This window comes from Lutra lutra, chromosome 10 (genome assembly GCF_902655055.1).
Source record: "Lutra lutra chromosome 10, mLutLut1.2, whole genome shotgun sequence".
Taxonomy (NCBI): Eukaryota; Metazoa; Chordata; class Mammalia; order Carnivora; family Mustelidae; genus Lutra; species Lutra lutra.
This window is the reverse complement of record NC_062287.1, coordinates 100,803,672-100,815,148: the sequence shown is the minus strand read 5'-3', so window position 1 is coordinate 100,815,148 and position 11,477 is coordinate 100,803,672. Positions and strand designations below refer to the sequence as shown.

Sequence of the window (11,477 nt, the reverse complement as noted above, 5' to 3'; positions counted from 1 at the left end):
CAGTGTGTCTTGGTTTCACTTTGTTTCATTGTGAAACATTGTTTCAAACTGTTCACTGTCTAACATTATGAAATATGCACTTAAAACTATCTAAGTCAAGCAGAGAGAGTCAATTATCATATGGTTTCACTTATTTGTGGAGCATAACAAATAGCATGGAGGACAAGGGGAGTTAGAGAGGAGAAGAGAGTTGGGGGAAATTGGAAGGGGAGGTGAACCATGAGAGACTATGGACTCTGAAAACCAATCTGAGGGGTTTGAAGGGGACAGGGTGGGAAGTTGGGGGAACCAGGTGGTGGGTATTAGAGAGGGCACGGATTGCATGGAGCACTCGGTGTGGTGCAAAAACAATGAATACTGTTATGCTGAAAAAAAAAAAAAACAACTATCTGAGATACAATGCCATAATGACAGCAATATGAACTAAGTTATATGAAAATACAGGGGAGGAGAGTATTAGTTTTACACAGAGACCCTCAGGAAATGTTTAAAAGGAAAGTAAGTTTTTCATGACTCATAGAGTTAGATAATCGCAATAAATAGTCTTTGTGGTCTGGTGAGAACTCTAATTAGAATAATAATAACTCAGTTTCTTCCTCTACTAGTTGTCCTATCTAGATTTCTCTGTGGTAAATGAGTGGGTGTCATGACTTCTTATATTGATAACCATCTTTTAACATAAAATCCAGAGGAATCACATGAGGTTATTTAGTGTCTTGTAGAGGCTGGCCTTAGAAATTAAACCTAGCACAATGTTAATATAGATAGGGCCTATATTAGGCCATGGGTAGGGCAAAGAATAAGGCTCTACTGAAAATTTTCTTGCAATCTGGGGGGAAAGCAGCAATTTCCTCCACTGTTCTCAAGAAGCAGAAGTAGGCTCTTGTTGCCAGAACTAAAATGAGTATAATGCAGCAGTGAGACCAGAAAAGGGAACCACTTGGAGGACATATATTGCCAGGAGATTCAATTAACATGATCAAATGCACATTATCATTGACATATCCACATTCTTTGGCTATACAAAGAACATATTTTTGTTCCTTCAAGTTCATAAAGAGTGTGAAAGAATATATTCTATAGAATATATTATACATACCAGTCATATAGTGGAAATGGGTGTATTTTGGGTAGATAAAAATTTTTATCCGCCCAATTAGTAGTTACTTTAGGCCAATTGGATGAGATGAGTAGCAGTACAAACTCTGGAATCAATGTCTGGAACCAGGAACAGGAATCTAGTCCCTGATTTAAGGTGTGTGACCTTGAGCAAGTCACTGAAACTCTTTAAGCTCTAAGTTTCTTGTCTGTAAAATAGATATCATAATAATGGCTTCAAGAGGTAGTGGTGAAAATTAAGTTAGCGTGTGCAAATGTAATAAACGCTTTATTGTTGCTATTATTAAATTTTTTATGTTCTTACTTATAAAATGAAGGATGTAAAACAGAATCATTTTCCTGCTCTGATATGCTACAGTTTTTATTGTAGGCAATGATGCTACTTATTTCATCTTTCACTGGAAAAGCCCAGTGGCACAGACCAAGGACTGCAGAACACAAGACTGCCGTGTGCAGACTGAGTGACACCATCACCAACTGGGCTTGATGCAAACCCAAAACAAACTGTGTTCTTTGATCCCAGGACACATGCAAAATAACTTGAGTTTGGGGAAAACCAAATTGTGCAAATCTGGTATTAAAAAACAAAACTCAACAACAGTGGACTCTACCTCTAGAGAGCTACTTGCCCCCAGGGTCATTTGTAGACAAACTTCTTAATTGGTTCTTCCTTGTTTTTGTTTTTTCAAAGCGAACATTTAAGGGAAAATTCTCTTGTGGACTTCCAGGTTCTCTTTTACCTGGTATACATTGTTGATCATCTCTTATGTAGCATTTGCCTTTCACTTCTGCATTCTTACTGGAAATATTTCTCTTCATTCTCAGGTTGGTATAAAAATGTATCTGGATCTCTCAGATTAAATTTGCATCTTGGATTTTATCTTATCTTATTCTTCATAATTGCCCTTAATTATTCCATAGATATTATCTGAGTGTGAAGGTGTGTATTTGTGTGCATGGGAGAGACAGAGAAATAGGAGGGATGGAGGAAATAAACAGTGAGAGGGAAAGAAGCAGATTTTCTTCAATTTTTTTTTAAGATTTTATTTATTTATTTGTCAGAGAGAGAGAGAGAGTGCACAAGTAGGCGAAGTGGCAGGGAGAGGCAGAGAGAGAAGCAGGCTCCTGGCTGAGCAAGGAGCCCGATGTGGGACTCGATCCCAGGATATTGGGATCATGACCTGAGCCGAAGGCAGCGGCTTAACCCACTGAGCCACCCAGGTCCCCTCTTCAATTTTTTTTTAAAGGATTTATTTATCTATTTGGGGTGGGGAGAGAGAGAGAAGGGGCAGATGGTTAATATCTCAAGTCAACTCCCTTCTGAGCACAGATTCCAACGTGGGGCGTGGTAACATAACACTGATATCATGATCTGAGCCAAAATAAGAATTGGTTTCTCAACCATTTGAACCAACCAGAGGCCCTGAGAGAGATTTTCTATAGAGATTTGATTATTTATTTATTATAAGCTACTAATGGAAGTGCTAATTTCCTAGAGTGCATTTAAGAATAATTGTGTCCTGTGTATTTATTACATGTGAATATATAATATCTCTTTTAAGATTCATAATTAAATAATAAAATGAGTACTATAATTACTGGTACATCATATTAGGTATAGAGAAATTAAAGAGAAAACAAAGAAAGTATAAAAGCAGCCCAACTTTATGAGTCATGGAGACAGAATGCAACCAAATTCTGACAACAGAAATGAAATGCTTTTTTTCCTCTTTTTTTAAAAAAATTATTTTTAAGGAGTTATTTATTTATTTTAGAAAGAAAGAGACAGAGAGGGCAGGGGCAGAGGGAGAGAATCTCAGGCAGATGCCCTGCTGAGCATGGAGCCAGATGCTGGGCTTCATTTCAGGGCGGTTAGGTTATGACCTGAGCTAAAATCAAGAGTCTGATGCCTAACTGACTGAGCCACCCGGGCACCTCAAGAAAAGGAATTATTCAACTGTAATACTTTATATTTTCATGCCTGTTTCTCCATCTTTATTGGTAATTTAATTTGAAATACAGACTGATACAACATGGGAAGTCTGTGTATGCATTTTTGCCTTTAGATGGTGAGGACAGCCCTCTAAGTACTAATGAGGTCTCCCAATCCCCTACTTTTTTCCAGACCTCATTCAGGTCTGACTACTCCCCTCTCCGTGATGTCACGATTGCTGTCTATCAGTGGGTGAACCACCTCTCATTCGTTCATATATGTAGCTTTTGCAAAGTTCATTGACCATTGTCTTTTATACCCTTTCATTGTGCTGCATCATTCTTGATACCATGGCAATAGATCTGAATTTCCAAGTAAGAATTCTTCTATTAACCTTTGAAAAATGCATAAGGGTGAAAAGCCCAGGCAGCCATGTCCATCATAGTCACTTAACTTCCAGTTGTAATGCAACTGATTTATGATTTTGTGTGCATTAGCTTTATGGAAGTTGTGTAAGTGCTATACATGGTTACTGTGTATATTTGGGAAAATTTGTAATAACAAACCCAAAGCAAAATATATGTTCATATTACTACTTTCTACTCTGTGATTTGATGTCATCTTTTATTTTTTAGGGTCAAAAATATATTTCTTTAAAATGGTAACTTAACTTTTGTGACGAGAATGATAAATTGGTAGGTAGGTAACCTTGGCCAATGTCTTAATACACATACTGTGAATAGTGAGTGAGTCATCACAAAGCAGTTTGTTTAGTATTTAATTTAAAGGAAACTCTGCTTTGTGCATAATGGATTGATGTTCAACTCTAATTCAATGTGGTCACATGCATTCTTGAAGCCTTAATTTATCCCCATGTATCTGTGTATGCTTCAATCTAAATGACCATGTCCAGTTGATCCCTGGAAAACTCTTCTAGGGGAGAATGAGTCCCATAAAGGTAACATGAGGCCTTAAGGCTGAGGGTGGATGGACAGAAGACACAGACATTATACAGAAAAGGTGGCATTCTGTGTATCATAAAACAAAGGATTTTAGTGATAACTTTATTAACTCTGTCACAGATCATTCAGCCTATACAGAAATATATTCCAAAGTGGTTTATCCAGTTATAAATAACTTGAACTGTTCTTTTTTTAAAATTTTTAATAATTTTTTTATTTCTTTTCAGCATAACAGTATTCATTGTTTTTGTACCACACCCAGTGCTCCATGCAGTACGTGCCCTCCCTAATACCCACCACCTGGTTCCCCCATCCTCCCATCCCCCGCCCCTTCAAAACCCTCAGGTTGTTTTTCAGAGTCCATAGTCTCTCATGGTTCACCTCCCCTTCCAATTTCCCTCAACTCCCTTCTCCTCTCCATCTCCCATGTCTTCCGTGTTATTTGTTATGCTCCACAAATAAGTGAAACCATATGATAATTGACTCTCTCTGCTCGACTTATTTCACTCAGCATAATCTCTTCTAGTCGCATCCATGTTGCTACAAAAGTTGGGTATTCATCCTTTCTGATGGAGGCATAATACTCCTTAGCGTATATGGAACTTGAACTGTTCTTATTCTTTAAAATGTTTAAGTCATTTCATAATGCCTCAAGTTTTCATTAATTCACCTGAGACTCTGGAGTCATATAGTCTCAGTCTAATCTACTTTGGTTGGAAGCTTTTTCCTTTCTCCAAGAGAATTATTCTTTCCAAGCTGGGTGGGTGGAAGTTACCTTTGTGGATAAAAGTCTGTTTGTTTTCATTATGGCCAGAAATGTATCTTCCTGCCCACTCTTATCTTTTCTGGTCACTATCCAGTGATATCAATGGATATGTTCAACTTGTTCATTGAACAAAGTGTGATGCTGGAGGTTAAAACAAGGGTCTTGGAAACAATCACTGGCCCTAGAAATGACATTTAGCCTTTGGAGGGCACAACACAATACCATCTTCAACAAATTCATTGTCCCGTTGAAAAGCTATCTTGGGATTCCTGTTGAACAGAAGTACACTCTGTGTTCTACAGACATGAATGTTCATTGATACTGATGGAAGCTCTCTCTCTCTCATTTTCTTTCTTCATCTTTCTCATTTTCAAGCTAAGTAAATGCTAGCTAGGCTAATTATAACATATTTTTTTTCCTCCAAAAAACTTCTCATAGTTTAACTTTACAGGTAGATGTGTATCTCTAAGACACTGATAGGATATGGAGATTACTCATTGTTATTTAATAAATAAGCAATTATAGATTTTTCTCCTTAATACCTATTAACATTATGCAAGGTATTAGTGTTTTCTCAAGAAAATAATTTGTGTGATATTGTCCTGAGAAAAGGTTTATATAATACAACATATACATTTGTTAAATAGAAATTTGAAGCTAAATACATTGAAAATAAGTTTGCACAATATCCAAGAAGCTTTTCCAGAATGTCACTGGATCTCCAAAGTAAAGTGAATCATTCCTTACTTTCTGACTTCCTTATAAATATGTAAAAATATATTATGGTTATAAAAAGTTTGTTTGCAAAATTCCACAATAAGTGGTGACATTTATACCTTTGTTTTACCTATCTTTGAATCTCCAGAATATGATAGGACATATTGTCAATAATATTTAGTTGATTATAAGATTATTTATAATTTCACCTTAGAGATGCCAAAGGGTCCACATTCAAGGAATATATATATATATATATATATATATATATATATATATGAATGTGTATAAGTAGTTTACCCCTTTATACTTGGCTTTGGTGACCAATGTGGCCAGTTTGTCCTTTATCAATTTAAATGAGTCTAAGTATGAGGTTAGATTAAAAACAATTTTTTGTCTGACTCTTGGGGCTGGTGAGTTATTTGATTAAGTGGTTTCCACCCCTAATCATGGAAATATGCTTATGATGAAAAAGTGATAAGGTAAAAAAATTATTTTTGCTTTGGGTTAAAAAAGGAAGTAAAAGTCTTCATAAATACCTTAAAATACTTAAGAAGTACCAAACATGCCATTATCTGAAACAATGTATATTTAAGACATAATCTTGGAGGGGTGCCTGGGTGGATCAGTCAATTAAGCTTCGGACTCCTAATTTTGGCTCAGGTCATGATGTCATGGTTGTAAGACTGAGCCAAACATCCCATTCCTTGCTCAATGGGAGATCAGGTTGAGGATTCTCTCTCCTTCTCTCTCTCTCTGCTCCTCCCCCCACTCATCTTTGCTCTCTTTTCCCCTCTCTCTCTATCTCTAACATAAATAAATAAGTCTTTAAAAAGAAAGAGTTAGGGATGTCTGGGTGGCTCAGTCCTCTAAAAGTCTGCTTTAGGCTCAGGTCACGATCCTTGGGTCCTGGGATCCAATCCCACATCTGGCTCCTTCTCAGTGGGAAGACTGCTTCTGCTTCTGCCTGCCACTCCCCCTGTTTTTGCATGCTCCCTCTCTCTCTCTGACAAATAAATAAATAATCCTAAAAAAAAAATAGAAAGAAAGAAGTAATCTTGTAATTTGGCTAAGCAGAATACTGAGTACTAGTATGTTTCTTTCTTTTTTTTTTTTTAAGGATTTTATTTATTTATTTGACAGACAGAGATCACAAGTAGACAGAGAGGCAGGCAGAGAGAGAGAGAGGAGGAAGCAGGCTCCCTGCTGAGCAGAGAGCCCGATGCGGTACTCGATCCCAGGACCCTGAGATCATGACCCGAGCCGAAGGCAGCGGCTTAACCCACTGAGCCACCCAGGCGCCCAGTACTAGTATGTTTCAATCACAATATTTGGTATAGCTGTTATGTACGAAGGCATTCAGTAACTTTCAGAAAGCCTGCTACATAGCAAGTCCTCAGAAAAGATTAGTTGTAAAGAATGGCAGAATTCAGGCATAGATATTGAATAAAGGAAGATAGAAGAGGCATGGAAAATATATAAATTAATAAATAAACAATATCTGATTTTTAATTCATTACATTCCAGTTATCACTAGGATTTATGACGAATATTGACGTAGAATTGAGAAAATATTGACTTGGAGTTGAGAAAATGCTCAATTTCACCGATGTGACAGAGTTTATTCTTTTGGGACTAACCAGTCGTCAGGAATGGCAAGTCCTCTTCTTCATCATTTTTCTTATGGTCTATGTTGTCACCGTGGTAGGCAATATTGGCATGATCATGTTAATTAAGGTCAGTCCACAGCTTAACAGCCCCATGTACTTTTTCCTCAGTCATTTGTCATTTGTGGATGTCTGGTTTTCTTCCAATGTGACCCCCAAAATGTTGGAAAATCTGTTATCAGAAACAAAAACTATTTCTTATGCCGGTTGTTTGGTACAGTGTTTCTTCTTCATTGCCCTTGTCCATGTAGAAGTTTTCATTCTTGCTGTGATGGCCTTTGATAGGTACATGGCAATTGGGAAACCTCTGCTGTACAGCAGCAAAATGTCTAGGGTGGTCTGTATGCGACTGATTTCTTTCCCTTACATATATGGCTTTCTGACTAGTCTGGCCGCAACCCTGTGGACATATGGCATGTCCTTTTGTGGGAATATTGAGATCAATCACTTCTACTGTGCAGACCCACCTCTCATCAAAATGGCATGTGCTGGGACTTTAGTAAAAGAATATACGATGACCATTCTTGGAGGCATCAATGTGACATATTCTCTGGCTGTGGTGACCATTTCATATCTGTTCATTCTCATTGCCATTCTACGGATGCACTCAGCGGAAGGGAGGAGGAAGGCCTTTTCCACCTGTGGCTCCCACTTGACAGCGGTCATCATATTTTATGGGACACTCATGTTCATGTATCTCAGGCCACCCACAGATGAGTCCTTGGAGCAAGGGAAAATGGTGGCTGTGTTTTACACCACAGTGATCCCCATGCTGAATCCCATGATCTATAGTCTGAGGAACAAGAGTGTGAAAGGAGCCATGAGTAAAGTGATCAGGAGAACATGTTTAACAAAATAAAATTCTGTTAATACTGTCTGTGTGATTCATAAGCATTTGTCAACAAAAGGTGATCCAATGTATTACTTAAAGACTTTTTACAAAAGGTATTTCGTGCATTAAAAATAAAAAAAAGAGAGATAAAGGCTCAAAATGGGAGAAGAAAAGGAGGTAGATCTATCTCTGTTGAAGTAAGTAGTGAGGACTAATTAAAACTTAAAGAATTAATTCATTTAAAAGGTTGTTGGAACCAGTGTTCACAAGTGCACTAATTGAAATTGTTCAAATACTTAGCTAGAATGAAAAGATTTTGTGTTTCTTATTACAAAAAAGGGGATGAATGAGATTGGGAAAAATTTACTAATCTAAATATTTGGAGATTAAATTGGAACAGAAAAAAAATGACATAGTTTGCTTAGTTTTCTAGAATGATGATACAAAAATGTGGGTCTCAGTTCATTCCATTATCAAAACATTCTGTGTATCTCTATTACAGACTATAGGAGTTTGCTAGAGCAAATACCACAGACTGGGGGGCTTAAACATCAGAAAGTTAATCTTCACCGTTCTGGAGGCTAGAAGTTGAAGGTCAAAGTGCTAGCAATGCTGGTTTTTTGAGGACTCCCTTTTGGTTTGTGGAAGTTGTTATCTCCCTGTACTTGTCATGGTCCTCACTCTGTATATGTCTTTGTCTACTCTCTTCTTCTTATAAGGAATCCAGTTATCGTGGATTGAGACCTAGTCCTAGGACTTCATTGTACTTTGATTTTCTCTTTAAAGACCTTACCTCCAAATATAGTCACATTCTAAAGTAGGGGGAGTCAGAACTTTGACATATGGATTTCAGAGAAACATGATTCAGCCCCCAATGCAAAGTAACATGGTAATAGAATTGTGACCCAAAGTTGGAACAGTGCTGTAGAAGAAACTGTCTCAGAAAATTGGATTAAGTTGAAAATCAACCTGGGAAACAGGATACAATCAGCATCCTGGAAGCATCCCCAGAAGACGTCATTGTTACTGGAAAGACTTTCCAATGTATGAAGGAAAATACTGAGCCTGAACATAAAGGAGGAAAACCCTATACAGTGGTGAGTTCCAAGGTTTAATGTTCATTGTGCCGGTTGTATTTCTCCAGAGGACTCATTCAGTGAAAAAAAAAAAAAAATAGATCTAACAAAGTAATTGCCTCCTCTTCACCTATTTGTTCAATGTCTTAGGGAAATGGAGTAAACAAACAAGTAATATAAATTCTGCCTGCATTAGTCACCAGAAGAGTCACTGATATTCTTTGTAAAGGCAGTCGCTTCCCTGTAGCTAAGTAGGTTTCTTTATTCTGGGATTGTGTATAACCATAAAACTCTGTTACTTATTTGGGCAATCATATTCATTATCAAAATTAAATTTATGATTTATAAATAACTACTTGGAATGAAAAATGTCTATTACCAGTAAGGTGCAAACATTTAGGACTTCCAGTACTGTTATTTATAGAACTTGTCAAGTAATGAGCCTAGAAGATAAGGGAATCAGAATACAATATTCTCTAGAATTCGTCACTTCACATGACAGAGAACTAACATTTATTGAGGGCTTGATACGGATTGTTCACAGTGCTATGCATAGAACATACTTTATTTCATGTAATCTTTGAAATAGTCCTGCCCATTTATAAAATCCTGTTTGCAGTAGATAAAACTGAAACTCCAAAATATTAAGAAATATTCCCAGTTTAGTTACATCAAAGTGCTAAGGCTAGAATGTAAACTCAACCATTTGAATACGGAACACATGTTTTTTGTTTGTTTGTTTGTTTGATTTTGTTTTGTTTTGACTTTTTAAATCAGAAATGGGACTGTGTATAATATTATCCTGTTTACCAAACTTGAGAAAATTCCCATTATCCATAATGATAAGGACCAAATGCAATGAGGTTGTGTAATGGTTAAACGAATTAGTATTTACAAAACACTTGAGTCAGAGCTTGGCCTATAAGACACACTGATGTCCGTGCTTTATAAATATTAACTGATTTCACCCCCCAAAGCAATCCTATGGCATTCTGTTCCTCAGAATTCATCTTCAAAGAGTAGTTTTTGTGGGATATTCTTAAGGAATATAGATGACTTCCATATATAGAAAAATAAACATGGACATTTTAGATAGTACTAAGAGTCTGAATTTTTTTCTTTCAAGCAACGGAAGCCAATTCTAGTTGTTCAAGCAAAAAGAAACTGTACTGGTCCCCAAACTTTTTCTAAACCTTTTTCCTAAGTTACAGGATGCAATTGATTATGAAATGAGAAATATGGTACATCAAAGGGGAACATTACATTTTTAAAACTTTTAATAATTTTTTTAAAGACCCAAATATAAGAAGTGGAATTTCATTATAGAAATTTACATGACTAACCATGAGAGACTGTGGACTCTCGGAAACAAACTGAGGGTTTTGGAGCAGGGGGGTTGGGTGAGCCTGGTGGTGGGTATTAAGGAGGACACGTATTGCATGGAACATTGGGTGAGGTGCATAAACAAAGAATTTTGGAAGACTGAAAAAAAAATTAAAAAAAATAAAAAAATCTACATGACTGCACTTGTCATTCATTTTGCTCACTAGTTATTTTAATTTCTTTGCAATTTGTGCACATGATGGCATTATATTTCTCTTGTTTTGGGTTTAGGTGGAAGTATTTCTAGACAATGAGTTAGATTAGAATTCATACATATCACTTCTAAGTTGAGCATTTAATTGTTCGTGAGAAAACCCTTCAGTGTTTTTTTTTTTTTTTTTTTTCCTTGTCCTGGTGACCAGCAATATTTAAGAAAATTTAAGATGTAAGATGTAAGAATGGGTTCTTAGGTGAGGACATGTGGAAAAGCTCCCTCCACCAACTCATACTAGAAATGTGGGATGGATGAGAAGTGCCCTCTGTCTTAGAAGATTTTATATATATATATATATATATATATATATATATATATGTATATATATGTGTGTATATATATATTTAAAGATTTTATTTATATGACACACAGAGATCACAAGTAGGCAGAGGGGCAGGCAGAGCGGGGGACGGGTAGTGAGCAGGCTCCCTGCTGAGCAGACAGCCTGATGTTGGGGCTCCATCGCAGGACCCTGGGATCATGACCTGAGCTGAAGGCAGAGGCTTTAACCCACTTAGCCACCCAGGTGCCCTGTCTTACAAGATATTATCATATGTTGAGTTACTTATTTCCATGGCAGGGAGTACCCTCTTCTGACTGATGCTACAGTAACTATACAAAATTCAAACATGTGAATGCATATAATGGAAATTAAACACTACAACCTTCAAAAAATCAAATTTGAGATTTTGTTTTTAGTTTTTTTTCCTGTTTCTACATATGTGCATGTTTTCAGTTAAAATATCTTATTGTAATTATTTAAAATTATTAATGTAAAGCATATATGTTGTTTAAAATGTCAAATAGT

The 11,477-nt window shown here is 36.6% G+C and overlaps 1 protein-coding gene across 1 annotated transcript; it reads left to right on the top strand.

The window, feature by feature from the left end:
• The first annotated feature begins 1,746 nt into the window (after positions 1-1,746).
• Positions 1,747-8,023, top strand: LOC125078852 (olfactory receptor 5M3). The gene is made up of 2 exons (XM_047692073.1): positions 1,747-1,755; positions 7,088-8,023. The coding sequence occupies exon 2, from the start codon at positions 7,091-7,093 to the stop codon at positions 8,021-8,023; it is 933 nt and encodes a 310-aa protein (XP_047548029.1). The 5' UTR covers positions 1,747-1,755; positions 7,088-7,090.
• The last annotated feature ends 3,454 nt before the right edge of the window (positions 8,024-11,477 follow it).